Here is an 18,963-nt window from a genome sequence, read left to right as displayed (position 1 = left end):
ACAAATTGCTCACTGAGGCATATTAGATAATTTCCATTAATTCAGCCAGAAGAGTGCAAGTGATGGTAATATGTTTTTAAATGTTGGATCCAATAAATGTAAATGGCTAAAACACAAAGTTTTCAGTCATATAGCAATGATTTAAGTGTTTTCACATTTTCTCTTTCCTACTTTTTCTTTATTCCTTCTCCATCTTTAATTGCATTTTTAATCCCTGGCCCATACATGGATTATATGTTAAAAGTGTTTTAAACTAGAAAGAATTCTAAATTTTGATAGTTGTTAGAAGAATGTCATTGTATTGAATGAAACTAACTTTCTCTGGATCTTGGGTATAAATAGCATATAAAAATCAACTATAACTTATATATTTTGTTCATATAATTTTAAACTTAGCTAAACTTTAGAAGGATTCAGGGAGGCAAATTATTCATTGCCGTACAACTGAACGTCTTCCCTTGGAAATTACTGGGAAGGGAGGAAATCATACAAATGTCCCCATGAAATAATCTACCCATGTGTGCCACATAACATCCTAGAAATTCTTGATCTTAAAAGAAATCAAGTGCAGTATGATTTAAGAATAACATGCTCTGTTCAGAGCATAGATGTTGAAGTAAAATAGACCGTATAGTGAAGATAACTAAATTTTAAAGATGGCCTTTCTGATCAAATGTTCCAGGGCTAACTGTAGCATGTCCCTAACTAAACATTTACTAGTTACTAAGCTAGATATCAACAGCAACTCAAGTTTTTTGCTGCTAATGGAAATTTTAGCCTATCTTCTGAGCATTTACAGATGCCCTAGAGGATAAATCCTGATTTGTCTAAGTCAGTGATGGTGGATTCACTCCAGGATAGTCCACCATTCAATAATCAGAGTATTGCACATAGGAAAACCTAACCATTGTTGCAAAATTACACAGGTTCTTAAATATTACCAATATATTATAGAAAATGTTACTAGTTTACTAAGTTTTGATCCCTATTCCAATGGGAACTTTGGCAAGTTTTTTAACCTCCATTTGCCTCAGTGGATACTTGAAATGAGATAGTGAATAATTGGTATATTTTCATAAAGGTAAAATGAGATCATTTGTATACTATAATGCTTAGAATTATCCTTAGAACATGATAATTAATTCATAAATATTAGCTGTGTTATTCTTATTGAGATGGTGGCACAGACTGAATGTATGAGTCCCCCCAAATTTAACATGTGGAAATTTACTAGTGTCTTAATCCCTTAATCTGAGACTTCCCAGCCACCAGCACTGTGAGAAATAAAGTTATGTTATTTATAAGCCACCCAGTCTATGATATTTTGTTACAGCATCCTGAACAGATAAGACAGATGTCAAATAGAAACTTCTCTCAACTATCTTCCACATCTGTGCAAATTTTGCGTGTGTGCAAAATGGAGGACACAAACTTTTTGCCTATTGCTGATGGTCTCTCATTTATGAAGGATAATTTTACATACAGCACTTACCATATCTTGTCAAAAAAACACCACATGCTTGCCATCTCACTTTCAAATATATTTAATGACTTACACCTGCCTAGAGGATAAGTTTCTAACTCTTTAGACTTAAAAATGCTCCAAAAGATGATTTCAACCAAAGTTCTCAGTTGAAATTGTAATCTCTCCTCTCTACATCTGTCTTCACCAGCCAAAGTCAACTCGTTTTTAGTTTCCCCAATTGATGTGTTTGTTACATTACCACAGCTATAAACATTCACATGACTATGTACATTATATATGACTAAGTACATTTGTTCCCTAGCCCTAGAAAGTGCTTTCTCTATTTTTACCAACTGAAACAACTTGAAAACTCAGAAAAGTGTTTGCTGGAGAGCAAAGGAACAAGAAAAGACTATTATTAATAAATGCTCAGTTGAAATGAGTAATGAAGTTCAGTTGAAATGAGAGGAATAAGAGAGTAGCTCAACAGAGTAGGTTATTATAGAATTAAGGCTGTGTAGTTGGTTAGACTTAACTTAATAAAAAGTGTTAAGCATTTACATTGGCTACATTTAAAGAAAAAGTGGAAAGAAAAAGTTTTATAATTGAGACAGTGGGGAAGAAACTATAATACAGAAGGTAAGAAAATTATATTGGAGCAAAATTGCTTGAATTCAAATCCTAGCTCTGACTTGTACTAGCTATGCATCCTTGAGAATTTTCCTCAATTGCATCATGCTTCAGAACCCCATCTATACAATGGAGATTCAGATAGTATTCACTGGGCAAAACTTAAGAAGATTAAGTGGGTTATTATATGTAGAAGATTTCAAAACTATTTTTGACCCAAAGAAAGTGTTCATCGTTATGAGATAAAAAGGAAATACAATATATTACCATATCATCAGTAATTTTTCAAGTCTCCATCAATATTAATCTCTCACCAAGACAAAATCCTCAACCGCCTCTGAAATTCTGACATATTATTTGTACCTTTCTTGGGAGATGCAGACGCATGGGCTGTCTATACTACACTATGAAGTTATTTATGTGTACCGCCTAAGCACTATCAGCTCTTTAAAATCAGCAACTGTTGTGTATATCTTCTCCACCATTGTCCATCAATAGTTATTTGGTTTTCTTTAATTTAAAATTTAACATTTAGTCATTTTTTGAGAGACAGAGCATGAGTGGGGGAGGCACAGAGAGAGGAAGACACAGAATCTTAATCAGGCTCCAGGCTCTGAGCTGTCAGCACATAGCCTGATGCAGGGCTCGAACCCACGGACTGTGAGATCATGACCTGAGCCAAAGTTAGATGCCCAACCTACTGAGCCACCCAGGTGCCCCCATCAATAGTTATTTGTTAAGTGAATATAAATACAAACCTGTTATATCTCCTTTAATATGAAAATATATTGTTATAATTTTCACATCTTATTGTCAACATGCAACTGTCAGATTCTATGTTTTGAGTGAAACTTGGGGACATAGCAGTAACATGCCCAATATTTTTATTGAGGCATGATATTTGTAATGTGATGATTTTCTAAATATGCAATTAAATTGAAAATAATTTCATCTCCATTGCTTAGAATCATTTTTTTTTGTAGATACAAAAATTCAGTATCAATACTGATTTTAGAAAGGGTTATGAGAAATGTAGTAATATATTTTCAGAAAATCTGGAGTAATTGATACAGTATTTATAAATAAGTAGTTACATATTAATGCTAAGCATGAAGTCTTCATAAACTAAAAATGCTGAATTTCCTTTTAACAGTGAATTTTCTCTATAAAATGTATAAATGCAAAAACTAACTTAGTTTGGAAATTAAGCACCTATTTAATGACTGAATTTAAAGAAAATTAAGATCTTATTAAGGCAGAAATATCATGTTTTTGGTTCTGCTCTCCAAGGCCAAATTCCAAATTTACAAAGTAACAAAGAGATTCAAATTTTGAAAATAAGAAAAAATTGGGGTCAGAACTAAATCTAGATAGATTTATAAATCACCAATCTTGGACGTGACATCAGGCATGTGTGTTTTGATTATTCTGATCCTATAAATACAGTCTTTGATCTTTTCAGTAGCCAAGCCTTGTTTTATATCAATAAGAAGATGTGATGCAACCCAGGAAAGTTCTTTCTCTGAGTTCAAATTTACAGATACTGTAAAGGAAATAGATCATTAAATTCTACTGTACTTTCCTTATGATGTACTGCATAAGTTTTTACACTACTTTGCAAGTTTGGTTTTCCTTCATAAATTGTTTGCTTTTACTTGGTGAGATGATGAACTAATCATGTTTTCCCAAATTTGTTTAGATACCCAGATAGATTAAAACAAAACTTAATGCTGATTCTGACAAATATATAATAATACAGAACATGATTTCTGTGTATTAACCTTACTCTTGGTTCCATTTCACTCTTCTGTTATTTTCTCTTAACATGACTATCATTATTTGCATTTAATTCATTTTGTTTGCTATGTGTATCATGTTTTTAATTCTGCATGAATTGATTTTTTTAACGTTTATTTATTTCAAGAAAGTGCATGCACACGGGTACACAGGGGAGGGGCAAAGAGACAGGGAAAAAGAGAGAATCCCAAGTAGGTTCCACTCTGTCAGCACAGAGCCCGATGCAAGGCTTGATCCCATGAACCATGAGAATATGACCTGAGCCGAAAACAAGAGTTGGACTCAACCGACTGAGCCACTCAGGTGCTGCTGCATCAATTATTTTTAATTAGTTAAAAGTTAAACACAAATATATATACACAATCTTAATATTTTAACAGTTTGAATGCTATGGTAACCTCCAACACAAGGAGCACTAAATAAGAGAAAATTGCTTTGGTCAATACACAAGGAATAGGTGACATAAATATGAAAATAACAAAAACAAGAGACAAAATACTTTCAAGGCTCCCTGAAAATTTAAGATACTCAATACCAGTTTTACATACTTAAGATTTAGATAGTAAAAATAAAATCATGTCTGTTCTGTTGAGTCAGATTTATATTTAGGAAACACCTAAGGAAAGTGACTTTAGATGGATTTTAGGTTTCGAGCACATTAAGCAATAGACTCTGAAGGTCTTAAAGTCTGAGCTGTTTGATTTTGTCCTCCATTATTGACCACATGGAAGACCTTTCATCATTGAATGACTCAACCATACACACTCTTAACATAACTTACTAAGTGAGTGACTGATAAAACTGTACAGGGGACACAGAACCTAAGACCAAAAATGTGTGAAGAGTCCTTCCAGAATGATTTCATAAAAATTCTCATTACTGGGCTTTCTTAGCCCAAAACACAGGGACTTTTCATATAAAGCTGGTCCACTAAAATGTGTCCTATGGCATTATTCAATGTCTTGGTGGGCTTCCATTCCCCTTCCTTCTTCATCCAAAATTATTTTACCTCAACTTTAGAGTGGTGACTTTACAAAGAGCAACAGAATTCCAAATGACCGTCACTGTGGTTTACAGAGTTTAAATCGTAGCAGGAAGTTATATGAGTACTTTTCAAGGTTCTTATGCATTGAACAGTCTATTTCACCACAGGAAATTCTGAAGCTGTCAATATATTTTTGGCTAAGCATGATCCATCATTTTTTCTTGAAGTCATGTCACATATAATCATGTGAATGCTCTGTAGACACCAAAATAATATAATTTTTCTATCCTTCTACATGTTTTGAAATGTAGGTTAGTGTTAGAAATGAATGTTGCTTAACATTTTTTTAATTGTTTTTATTTTTTATTTTTTAAAGTTTTTATTTATTTACTTTTTTAAATTTTTTCAAGATTTTATTTAAATTCTAGGTAACATGTATGGAAAGATTAGCATCTGGCATAGAATTTAGTGATTAATCACCTATGTATAACACCCAGGGCTCATAATAACAGGTGCTCTCCTTAATACCCATCACCCATTTAGCCCATCCCTGACCCACCTCTTTCAGTTTGTTCTCTATAGTTAAGAGTCTCTGATGGGTTGTTTCCCTCTTTCTCTCCCTTTTCTCCCTTTCTGCTATGTTCATCTGTTTTGTTTCTTAAATTCCACATCTGAGTGAAATCATATGATAGTTGTCTTTCTCTGACTTATTTTTCTTAGCATAATACACTCTAGCTCTATCCATGTCTTTGCACGTGCACACGCATGCACACACACACACACACACACACCAAAAAAACAAATAGCCCAATTAAAAATGGGCAGAAGACATGAATAGACATTTTTCATAAAAAGACATATAGATGGCTCAACATCACTGATCATCAGGGAAATACAAATCAAAATTACAATGAGATATCACCTCACACCTGTCAGAATGGCTAAAATCAACAACACAAGAAACAACAGGTGTTGACTAGCATGTGGGCAAGGGAAAACCCTCCTGCAGTGTTGGTGGGAAAGCAAACTGCTGCAGCCACTGTAGCAAACAGCATGGAGTTTCCTCAAAAAGTTAAAAATAGAACTACCCTACAATCCAGAAAGTGTACCACTAAGTATTTACCCAAAGAATACAAAAATACTCATTTAAAGGGATATATTCATCCTGATGTTTGTAGCAGCATTATCTACAACAGCCAAATTATGGAAATACCCCAAGTGTTCATCAACTGATGAATGGAAAAAGAAGGTGTCGTGTGTGTGTATGTATGTATATTTACACATACGTACACACACACGACACCTTCTTTTTTGTATACACATATATACACATGGCACATTACTCAACCAAAAAAGAATGAAATCTTTCCATTTCCAATGGCATGGATGGAGCTAGACAGTATTATCCTAAGCAAAATAAGTCAGTCAGAGAAAGACAAATACCATATGATTTCACTCATATGTGGGATTTAAGAAACAAAACAAGCAAGCAATGGGGGGAAAAAAGAGTGAGAGGCAAACCAAGAAACAATTAACTCTTAACTATAGAGAACTGATAGTTTCCAGAGGGGAGGTTGGTGGGGTGGATGAGTTAAACAGGTGATGGGAATTAAGGAGTGCACTGGTAGTGATAAGCATCGGGTGTTCTATAGAATTGTTGAATCACTGTATTGTACACCTAAAACTAATATTATACTGTGTTAACTGGAATTTAAATAAAACCTTAAAAAAATAAAATAAAAGAATTTTTATTTTGGGAACAATATTATGAAGCTATTTGTTGTAGTTATATCAAAATATAAAATTTATTCAAATAATTTAGATCTTTCACTTAGAACAAATACTTTATATTATTATCAAAACAAGTAAACAAAAACTCCAAGTAAACAAAGTTCCATAAAAGTGTAAGACTCAAAGTTATACCAAATAGGCATAAGAACCCAAAGACTCAGTCACCTCAAAATGAAACTCACTTGTCTTTGATTTTCAAACTACACAGTGTTGGCATTTTTCTAAGAATCGTACAGAAAGAGAAAGAAATGGAAATCACTCCAATCAGGAAAAAGAACCAAACCTCTGCAATTAATAATATGTTATCATAACCTATAATCCAAAAAAACATAGATCTAATGACTGTGCCTTTGTCGTCAAAGAAAATGGATTATTTTCTACTAAGAATGGCAGATGAAGAAACAAAAAACTTGTATAATTGAATAAAGCCACAAAAATGTTTGAGTTATCTTATGCAGGATGGAAAAAAGGGAAAAATAAACAGCTTCCTGAACGGAGAAAGACACAACATATTAATATCAAATGGGGAAAAATAATGTGTGAGTTGAATGCTAAAGTCGTGGCTATTAGTTGCATCAGCAGGGGACAGGACAATTATATGATAAGAATAGGAGCGCTGATTTTCTTCTCTAAATATCACACACACTGAAGGCCACCACCTATTGCTTACACAAGAATGTCATTCTATCTTTTCGAGGTCACCAAATAGATCATTTTCCAAATAAAAGATCCTGTATTCAATAGACTATGAGTGTCATGGGGACTGGGGCTGTTTCATCCATCACTGCACTTAGCAGTGTAGCCTGTGAATAATGACTTCTTAATACATATCAGTTTAGTTATCGAATATACTTCAAATGTGAGAACTCCCAGAAATGAATGACTCAGAAATGTGGTTACCCTCGAGAAACGTACTTTCACCACTGATGTATATTGCTTGCTAATCCCAACCTAATTTTTTAGGCTAATGTGGAGCTTAAAATTCCCTTTAACCATTATATCTCTCATAAAAAATTAACTCCACTGTCTATATGGTCCTATAGAAGATAGCTATATCCAATCTCTGGTGCTATCAGTTTTCAAATACCTGTTTTGATGATGATGATAGAAATACTACTTAACAGATGAGAAAAATACAATCTGAAAAACTAAATATCTAAAGTTTCTATATCATCTCAGTGGCAGAGAGGTAAAGCAAACCAAGACTTTTATTAGTCCAGAGTCCCCTCGTTACAGATTTTTTATTCTGTTATCTTAAAAAGTATTTTCCATTACGTCAGAGCGATAGACACATGTTTAACCGTCAACATATATTTCTAAATATATTGAACACATATATAACACAAGTGATAGCAATTGTGTCTATATTATTGTTTAAATTACTTTTTCTTATGTATTTGAAACCAACTTGCAAGTGTTGAGTAACTTCTATGTGCTAGGCATCACACAAGTATTTTAAAATATTACCTCATTTAAACTAATCTCTAACATTCATAGTCTCCTAAAATGTAAAAAGACTCTATTTCTGACATAAGAAACAACACACTCAGGTAATACGTGGCAGGAAGGCCAATCAGCTCACAGATCTTATATCCTCAAAGACAAATCATGTGTCCTTTGCTCCATCAAGCTGGATACTTTAATCAGGACACTTTCAGCATTTTATCACACAAAAGGACTTTTCAGAACAAGATTACAACACAGAAGTGGGTGATTGAGTGCTGGCCTGATTGTTGATGGAACAGCCTACATTTTCCAGGGAGAGATGAATCAGCAAGTGACCTGGACACTTGCAGATTCTTCCTCGTGAACTGAGTGTCTTTGTGGTAATAATATAAACCCATTACCAAATTATACATGCTTAAATTGTTTATTAAAAGGCATACTGAAAATGTTTTCCTCGTTACTGTCAAATACAGCAGTTCGCATAAAGAGACCAGACCCCTTTATGTGAAAGGACAGCGAGACACGGTGGCCAAATCATGTTGCTCAGGTAACATGACAAGTCTGCTCACTATGTCTGCTAAAACAGTTCCTGAGATAATATTTTAAAATAACATCTTTTGGGGGGTGCCTGGGTGACTCAGGCAGTTAAATGTCTGACTCAGTTTTGGCTCAGGTCATGATCTCAATTCATGAGTTCAAGCCCCACGTTGAGCTCTTCCTGACAGTGCGGACGGAACCTGCTTGGGATTCTCTCTCACCCTCTCTCACTGCTCCTCCCTGCTGGTATGCCCAGACACTCTTTTTCTCTCTCTCAAAATAAATGAATAAATATTAAAAAGAGAGGAGAGGAGAGGAGAGGAGAGGAGAGGAGAGGAGAGGAGAGGAGAGGAGAGGAGAGGAGAGGAGAGGAGAGGAGAGGAGAGGAGAAACATTTTCTTGCCAAAAAACAAAATAAAACAAAAAACCAACCATCTTTGGAAATTGACTAAATCCAACCATAAAAACCCCAGTTCTCAAAAAGAATACTTAATACATGGTGTGGCCCATTACATTTTGATGTTCAACAGTGAGTTTGATTTCTTTTTTTCTTTTGCACAGAACAGTTTATCACTAATACTGTTCTTTCTATGATTCAGGGTGTTACACCAAAACATTCTCTCCTTTGGGAATATATTTAAGATAAAAGAACACAATTTAATAGGTTTTCTTTATCAAATATTAAAAAAGGGAACTACAGACTTCAGCTTCAAAAGAAAAAATGTTAAAAAGTAATGTTATAGAGAATTAAAAAAAAGAAACAAAAACACTAGACTCTCTTTTGATCTAGCACAGAAAATTTCACATTAAAAAATATTTTGGGGGTACCCGTGTGGCTCAGTTGGTTAATCATCTGACTCTTGATTTTGGCTCACATCATGATCTCACAGTTTGTGACTTCAAGCCCCACAGGGGGCTCTGTACTGACAGCAGGAGCCTGCTTGGGATTCTCTTTCCCTCTCCTTCTTCCCCTCCCCCACTTGCATGCTCTTTTTAAAAAAAGAACATATTTATACTTTTTCAATTTGCAGCTTTGACACTGAGTCATTTATCTGTTTTGTTCCAGATTCAATAAAATATTTTCAAGTTTTCATTTGTAATTATTTTTGTACTTTGGTTTTATCAATAACCAGATCTGTTATTAATGTATTTACTGAATACTGAGTGCTGAATATCATATCTCAGCATTTATACATGCAGAAGAGTGTAATCAGGGTATATACATAGAATAATTGTCATTTTTTATTCTCTAATGCCTTTTTGAGATGGTTTCCAGAGTACTGAGAAAGGGAACATATAAACACAATGAACATCCTTCCACTGGGCTCAAGAGTATGTTCTTCACAAGCATTACTTCTTTTCAACATTATCTACTAGTTTTTTTTTTTTTTTTTCTGGGGGTGGGGGAGGCTAGGCTGTTTGATTTACTTCTAATCTTGATCAGAATTCACTATTTTTTTTGGAAGGCTTTTGGTACAATTTGCATATAGAAAACATCAGGCCAAACTTTCCTTCCTCTTTCCCCGTCTCCAGCTATTACCTCTAAATGCTCTTCCCAGTTCCATGCTTTGGTAATGCATTTTTGATCCAGAATTGTTGATGAAGGTTTTAAGTAGGAGAATAAAGTTATGTATGTTCTGACAAAACAAACTGATGCTCTTTTTTCAGTCACCTGTTTTCTTTACCACATTGTAGTATAAGACAGTCTTATTCCAAAGAATAAAACTTAGAAGATCCTTTCACTTCTCATTGCTAACGTAGCTAATGGCAATTTCTTTTGCTTTGTCAGAAACAACAGTTTCGTCTTTAGCCCTTTTGCTTATCCGTCCTGTCAGATATTTGTTTCAGGTCACATGACACCAACTGACTACATGACATCTACATCACTAACACAGAAGCCTTCCCCGCAAAGGATCTCACCTGTCGAATGAAAATAAACTCTGTCAACATTTGACAACATCATATCCCTTGATTGATCACTGCTTTTCCTGAAACCTCTATGGATTCTAAGATCTTTACTTTGGGCTATGAATACACTCAAACCATCAAGAAAATATAACACCTTTTTGTAAATAGAACATTCTTTTAAAAATTTTCTAATGAATCTAAAATTCATCCTGATACAATCTTAAATTTTCTGTGATTGATGACTTAAATCTTAATATGTTAATTCTTCCACCAAATGATTTGATGTTTTGTGGACTCACATTTAGGTTTATTTAAAACACTATAATTTATGTGTAACTTCTACAAACCCTTTTATTAGTTTGCCCTGGGGTAGGTATATCAAAATGCCATTCTGAATATAGGATATCGTCATGAATTTTAGAATGTTTAATACAGGAATAGCATATCCATTTCACTTTGTCTGCCAACTGCTCTTAATTAGTAAGGAATGTCGAGAGCACTGAGTTGAGAAGGACTCTGAGGCCACATCACAACTCACTGGGAATAAATGTCATAGAAATGTCTGTGAAAGGAGGGGGTGTGGAAAAGGCCTGTATGACAGGTATTTTCAATCCAGACTGACAGCACAAGAACCCACTTTCACTTTCAGCACCAACAGTTGGTTGTCTTTTTCAAATTCTAGCAGATGGTGTTGATAAAATCCACCCTGCCTGTGAACAAACACAAAAACCCTTGCACCATACCCTCTAGGTTGATGTGGCATTCGTTTTTCTTAATTAAACTATCATTGTTAGGAAGCATCAGAAGAATTCTCTGAAAGCAAGGGTTTCGTCCAGGAGAGACACTATGTAAACTCCCGGGAAAGCAATAAACAGATCATTACAGGGTTATCAGCCCCCTGCAAAGTTATAAATTAAAGAATCAGTATGCTATCAAGTGGCAAAGAGCAGAGTAAGGAAGCCGTGGACTGAATAGTCTATGTTTTCTTTTGAACTGAATGACAACTACATGAAATCCAAATACTCAATGCCCCTATTCTTTAAGTTTAAAAAAATTTGCTTAATGGGAGATAAATTGCTCCTTAGAAAATTAGATCATGTGCTGTATGAAGTCTGACTTCATAGACTCTAGCTTTAGCCAGTGAATATTACTAACACGCCATAACTACTTTTAAGGCTAAAAAGGAAAATTATTGCCTCATTGAAAATGTTCTTGCTCTATATAGTTTTTATTTTTAGCTAGTCTTTTGTGAAATCTCTTAAACTGCTGTCCCTACCTGAACTTTCTTCCACTCAACTGGGAGGAATTAAGCTCATCCTGATCAAGGTGCCTAACACATTCTACAGATTCTGATAGTAAAGCAATTATCACACATTATTGTAATTATCTGATGACATAATGATTAGACCCACTAGAACTGTATGCTTAAAGGCAAGACCTGTTTCTTACTCATCTTTTGATTTTCAATACACGAAATAATGCTTCACACAGGTAAGGCCCTAATAAATATATGAGTAAATGAGTAAATATAGTAATTGGTATTATTGTTAACGAGAAGAAAAGGTAAGCTTGTCAGATTGAAGTTGAGCAGGCAGAATTTCCAAAAACAGTGGGTGCCATTTTTTTGATAGATGAAAACCATAGAGGTTAAAATGGAAGTCAAAGGAAACAGTAACCCTGAAGACACTTGGGGATGAGATACAGAGTACATACTCCGGGAAAACAAAACTGTCATAAATAGATAGAGGTACTGGTTTTAGGGTTAGACTTGGATATAAGGATAATTGATATTGTCAACCCACTTTTTGCTGACTGTGATTTTTTCTTTAGAGAGGAGATGGTAAGAAGTACTAAGGAAAAAGGGTAGATAGAGCCAGCACACATAGTAACTTGGTATGTATCCGGTTCCTTACATATGCTATCATATTAAACTCTAACAGCACTGTGGTGTTGGTATTTCTATCTCTTCATCCAATTATAGCTAAAAAATAGTTTCCAAAAATAATAGAGTTTTCATTCAAAGGCTCTAGCCAATAAGGGAAAAACTAGTATTTAAACTTATATTTTTCTGGTTCCACAGGCTGGTATCTGAACTGAGATGAAAAAGGAGTCCCAAAATAGAAAGTAATATTCAGGAGTACTGGTGGTACTCCACTGAAATATCTTAAAATGCTTCTTGGTTTTAACTACCTTAATAAGTCCCTTTGATTTAGGAAGTTTTACACCTTAAAACAGTGACAATAGTCTTTTGACTGATTCAAATATAACTCCATTTCCCTTCTTATCATAAAAGTAATTTTGAAGAGAGATGCAAATTATGTTGGTGAAGTATCAAAAGGGTAACAAGCTTAGGCTTTGGAACCAAACAGAATGGGTTCCAATCCAGGATCTCCACCACACCTTAAATTGGGAGAAATTTGCCCGGATTCTAACATTTCTTCACATCTTATAAGCAGAGATTCCAACTGTCCTGCTCTTTTTACTAGACTATCTTTTCAAAGATATTTGCACAAGAAATAGTCTCAGAAGACAGTGTTTTCCACTGGAGTAAAGGGCAAGTTTGCTTATAAGCCTGGGGGGTAGAGATAGGGCCGCCCTCCAGAGCAAAGAGAAGACATGCTCATTATAAAGATTCAATTTTCCTAAGCTCATGGTTCTTCTCCTATAATACCGCTAACCATGTGTGCTGATACCCTACACTCTTCATATCAGTCTATGAGAATTAGAGTTTAGAGAACCAGCACAAATGTTTGTACTGTGGCTGCTGACACTCCTGCATATAATAAAATCTCCTTCGTTTCTGACTCAAGAGTTTGGTGTCTTCTATCAACACCCAAGAAACCGTAGCAGAGAATTTTGTGAGCTTGCAAGTCCGATAAAATCTGACTCTATACTTCTGGGCATTGACTAACTGAATGACCTTGAGCAGTTATTTCAAAAGTTTTGCACTTTGGTTTTGTGCTGTAATGAAATTTAAAAGTGACTACACTTATAATTTTCTTAGTACACGCTAGTGATCAAATGGTATACTAAGTGTTCAAATAAATGGTAGCTAATAGTAGTCAGAGAAATAGCAATGGCCAAGGCAGCAGTATTAGAAGCAGCAGCAACAGAAGCAAAGATAGCTAACATTGAAAGAATGCTAATGTGTAGCAGATATTTTACTAAGTGGCAGGTATAGGTTTTCTTACCTAATCTTCACAACAAATGCAATAAGTGTTTCCTCTCTCTCTCTCTCCCTCTCCCTCTCACCGGTTAAGTGAGATAAATGAATCTCAAAGAGTTAATATGATTTGCCTGAAGTAACTCCCATGGTCATTGTCAAAGCAGGGATAAGAAGCTACCTGTGTCTGATTTTCAGGGATCTCTCCTACATGCACTTGCAGCCACATGTTGGAGAGGAAGCTACAAAGGAACTTAGATCAGAAGTTGGACATTCCTACCGCCCATTTGTAAAGGAAACGAATGCCAAAAAACAAAGATGAGTCACTTGTTTGTTAGAAAAAGATAGCCCACAGAAAACGATATAGGTCTCCAAAATTTCTGTGGGCAAGATTTATCCATGAATTCAGCTTCCACCAAATAGAACATGTTCTTTCAGGCACTGTATTTTGAAACTTTGTCCACATTAGAGGATTATTAGGTTTCCCCCATTATATAAATAATCTTTATCTGTATCCATTAAGAAAACAATATAGCATTCTTATGTCACAAATTCCCAAGCTAAGTCTTCCACCAGATATCTTTAAAAGATTCAAAGATTCAATCTATATTTCAAAATGTAAGCAAAATTATTACTTTTACAGACTAATTAAATTTCTAAACATCATAAACTTCATGTTTTCCTCATGTAAATATAAAGACACATATATACACAATGTATGCATAAATATGTATATAAATGTAGAGACGCACTGTTTCATTTCACAAGCAATGTCTTATTTTGGCAAGCATTTTTTCTAAAGCAGTCATGTAGTATACATATATATATATAAATAGTTATTGTTTTAAGCTTCACATTTTATAAAAGCAATAAGCACCAAGAGCCTTACATATTTTGCAAATATACTGTCTGATCCCAACTCTCACTTTTGAAATGTATTCACTATATCAAACAAATATTCAATCAGCATAAAAATAAATATGATGTTAACTTTACCTCTGCATATGGGAACAGGAAAATCCCATGAGGCTGTATTAACTGAATTGGCTATACAGGTGAGTTGAGGGTGGCCATCGAGAATATATCCAGTCACACAGCTGTAGCGGATCTTGTCCCCAACATCGAACCGTGTACCATATAATACACCTTTGGGTGGAACTCCTGGATTGCCACAAGAGCTACTCTGCAATTCTAAAACAGGGGGAGAAAAGAAGAGTTTACAGTTATTTTAATACAGTTTTTAACGTTTTAGATTTTGAAAGTTATATGTAGATACAGATATCTCTTTTCCTTTTAAAGAGTCACAATAAAAGGAAATGTTTTTCATTTCAACACATGTAACACAGAGGTATGGAAAGGGAACTAAATTTTACCAAAAAGGTATTAGGTTTCACTCTTAGTGTTAGAAAAATTTTAAGATTTTAAAGTATTTAATCTTTCTAGCAATTTTAAAAATCAATATTACTCATACACTACAGTAATCAAAGCTATGATTAATAACATGTACATGGCTTCTTCAAAGTCACATTCTACTAACACAGTAATAAGCAAATCAAGTTTCATAAATATGCTCCCAATTCCTTTGATGCTTCTGCTTAACCCTAAACAGGTGCATTTCTCTGGAAACACATACATTTGGGGTGGATACTTTTTTTTTTCCATTAAATAAGAAAATATAGCAAAGAAATGGACATATTTTTCAAATTGTAGAGATTAGCCCAGAATTTCCAATTTGTGTATGGTAAACTTACAATATTAATAAGAAATGCATACAGTTGTGAAATTTTAAATAGACTGATATATAAAATAACTGCAAAATGCCTGATATGTTAGGATATTTTATCTAGTGCCTTATTTTATTACTGGATGCTTAAAAGTGTACAAGTATGCAAATATAAGAGATTTTTAAAAATAATATATATTTCAGGGAAAAATCCAATTTCACTGTAAACGAAAAAAATGGAAAGAAAATATATACAAATAGCAAGACTTACAGAACTTAACAAGGTTAGGAAAGAATTATTCTTCCTGATGTTATTTTCTAAATTTTTTATTACCTTTATATTATTTCATACTCTAAATAATTATCAATACAGATAGAAACTAATGAATTAGGAGTTGAAAGGTGTTCAAGTTTGGGTAGGCTACAGTTTAGTTAATGGTATTATACAAATGTTAATTTCCTTCTTTGATAATTATGCTATGGTTACATAAGTAGTTGATATTAAGAGAAGCTGGATAAGAGTACAGGGGAACTCTGTACTATTTTCACCATCTAACTGAAAGTCTGAAATTATTACAAAATAAAAAGCTAAAAAAAAACACTACAACACAAAAATGAAGTATGTTTCCATTTTGCCTTGATAATTATCCCGTTTGTGTAGTAATTTCCCTGCAATGTTATTTTCTATTAAACCAAATATCTATAAGCCACCATAATATTAAAAATGTCAATGGCAGAAAATAAAAATATCATATAATATGTACATGTAATTTTACAAAAGTTATGGTCACTTATAAATAAGAAGTGTCCACAGAGCCGAAATTTCTATTTTTATTCATAATAGGTTTATATTACTTTCGAAAGTGTTTTCTAAATGAACATTACTTTTTCTGTATAAACTTTTCAATGATAGTGGAAAAAAAATCAGTGATAAAGTTCAAATGATATCAGTTTAATCAATGGAAAATATATTGAGGATTTATATAATTTGCATTATATATATTAGAAATTAAACATTTCCTTTAATTTAAGACAATTAGAGTCTGAAGGATCCTGGGAAGATGGTGGCATAGGAGGATGCTGGGCTCACCGTGCGTCCTGCTGATCACTTAGATTCCACCTACACCTGCCTAAATAACCCAGAAAACCGCCAGAGGATTAGCAGAACGGAGTCTCCGGAGCCAAGCGCAGACGAGAGGCCCACGGAAGAGGGTAGGAAGGGTGGAGAGGTGGTGTGCGCTCCACGGACTGGCAGGAGGGAGCCGGGGCAGAGGGGCAGCCCGCAGGCCAAGCAGAGGCCCCGGTCTGGCTGGCAAAAGTGGAGGGGCCAGACGGAGTGTATTCTGAAAGCAAGTGGGACTTGACATCTGGAAGGTTATAAGCTAACAGCTCTGCTCAGAGAACAGGAGGGCTGGAGGACAACTGGAGGGAGAGTTGTTGAGCCCCTGATGACAGAGCTCAGCTTGGCAGGGGGAAAAATGGCGCTCGCCAGCACCATCTCCCTCGCCCATCCCCCAGCCAAAATCCCAAAGGGAACAGGTTCCTGCCAGGGAACTTGCTTGCACCTCAAAAACACCCAATGCTGTGCTTCTGCGGATCCATCCCTCCTGCGGGTGTGACTCCCTCCTGGTGACGCAGGGCCCCTCCCGAAGCGGATCTCCCGAAGGAAAAGCAAGCTGAGCCTGCCCCTCCCGCCCATGTGCACCTTGCCAATCCACCCCAGCTAATATGCCAGATCCCCAGCACCACAAGCCTGGCAGTGTACAAGTAGCCCAGACGGGACACGCCACCCCAGAGTGAATCCCACCCCTAGGAGAGGGGAAGACAAGGCACACACCAGTCTGACTGGCCCCAGCGCTGGGCTGGGGGCAGACATCAGGTCTGACTGCGGCCCCACCCACCAACTCCAGTTATACACCACAGCACAGGGGAAGTGCCCTGCAGGTCCACACCACTCCAGGGACTATCCAAAATGACGAAACGGAAGAATTCCCCTAGAAAAAACCTCCAGGAAATAACAACAGCTAGCGAACTGATCAAAAACGATTTAAACAATAAAACAGAAAGTAAATTTAGAAAAATAGTCATAAAATTAATCCCTGGGCTTGAAAACAGTATAAAGGACAGCAGAGAATCTCTTGCTACAGAGATCAAGGGACTAAGGAACAGTCACAAGGAGCTGAAAAACGCTTTAAACAAAATGCAAAACAAAATAGAAACGACGATGGCTCGGATTGAAAAGGCAGAGGAGAGAATAGGTGAACTAGAAGATAAAGTTATGGAAAAAGAGGAAGCTGAGAAAAAGAGAGATAAAAAAAATCCAGGAGTATGAGGGGAAAACTAGAGAACTAAGTGATACACTAAAAAGAAATAATATACGCATAATTGGTATCCCAGAGGAGGAAGAGAGAGGGAAAGGTGCTGAAGGGGTACTTGAAGAAATAATAGCTGAGAACTTCCTGAACTGGGGAAGGAAAAAGGCATTGAAATCCAAGAGGCACAGAGAACTCCCTTCAGACGTAACTTGAATCAATCTTCTGCACGACATATCATAGTGAAACTGGCAAAATACAAGGATAAAGAGAAAATTCTGAAAGCAGCTAGAGATAAACGTGCTCTAACATATAAAGGGAGACCTAGAAGATTCGTGACCTATCTCTCCACTGAAACTTGGCAACCAGAAAGGAATGGCAGGAGATCTTCAATGTGATGAACAGGAAAAATATGCAGCCAAGAATCCTTTATCCAGCAAGTCTGTCATTTAGAATAGAAGGAGAGATAAAGGTCTTCCCAAACAAACAAAAACTGAAGGAATTTGTCACCACTAAACCAGCCCTACAAGCGATCCTAAGGGGGATCCTGTGAGACAAAGTACCAGAGACATCGCTACAAGCATGAAACCTATAGACATCACAATGACTCTAAACCCATATCTTTCTATAATAACACTGAATGTAAATGGATTAAATGCACCAACCAAAAGACATAGAGTATCAGAATGGATAAAAAAACAAAACCCATCTATTGTCTACAAGAGACTCATTTTAGACCTGAGGACACCTAAAGATTGAGAGGATGAGGGGATGGAGAACTATTTATCATGCCACTGGAGGTCAAAAGAAACCTAGAGTAGCCATACTTATATCAGACAAACTAGACTTTAAATTAAAGGCTGTAACAAGAGATGAAGAAGGGCATTATATAACGATTACAGGGTCTATCCATCAGGAAGAGCTGACAATTATAAATGTCTATGTGCCTAATACAGGAGCCCCCAAATATATAAAATAATTACTCACAAACATAAGCAACCTTATGGATAAGAATGTGGTAATTGCAGGGGACTTTAACACTACACTTACAGAAATGGATAGATCATCTAGACACACGGTCAATAAAGAAACAAGGGCTCTGAATGATACACTGGATCAGATGGACTTGACCGATATATTTAGAACTCTGCATCCCAAAGCAACAGAATATACTTTCTTCTCGAGTGCACATGGAACATTCTCCAA

At 35.5% G+C, this 18,963-nt stretch overlaps 1 protein-coding gene across 1 annotated transcript in view; it reads right to left on the bottom strand.

The window, feature by feature from the left end:
- The window catches only part of CSMD3 (CUB and Sushi multiple domains 3), a 1,276,067-nt gene that overhangs the window by 948,447 nt on the left and 308,657 nt on the right, over nt 1-18,963 (bottom strand). Inside the window, 1 exon segment of the mRNA XM_030304305.1 lies at nt 14,719-14,913. Coding sequence (XP_030160165.1) covers nt 14,719-14,913 — 195 coding nt within the window.

This window comes from Lynx canadensis, chromosome F2 (genome assembly GCF_007474595.2).
Source record: "Lynx canadensis isolate LIC74 chromosome F2, mLynCan4.pri.v2, whole genome shotgun sequence".
NCBI lineage: Eukaryota > Metazoa > Chordata > Mammalia > Carnivora > Felidae > Lynx > Lynx canadensis.
Note: the sequence above shows the minus strand (reverse complement) of the source record. Positions and strands in the feature narration are given on the sequence as shown.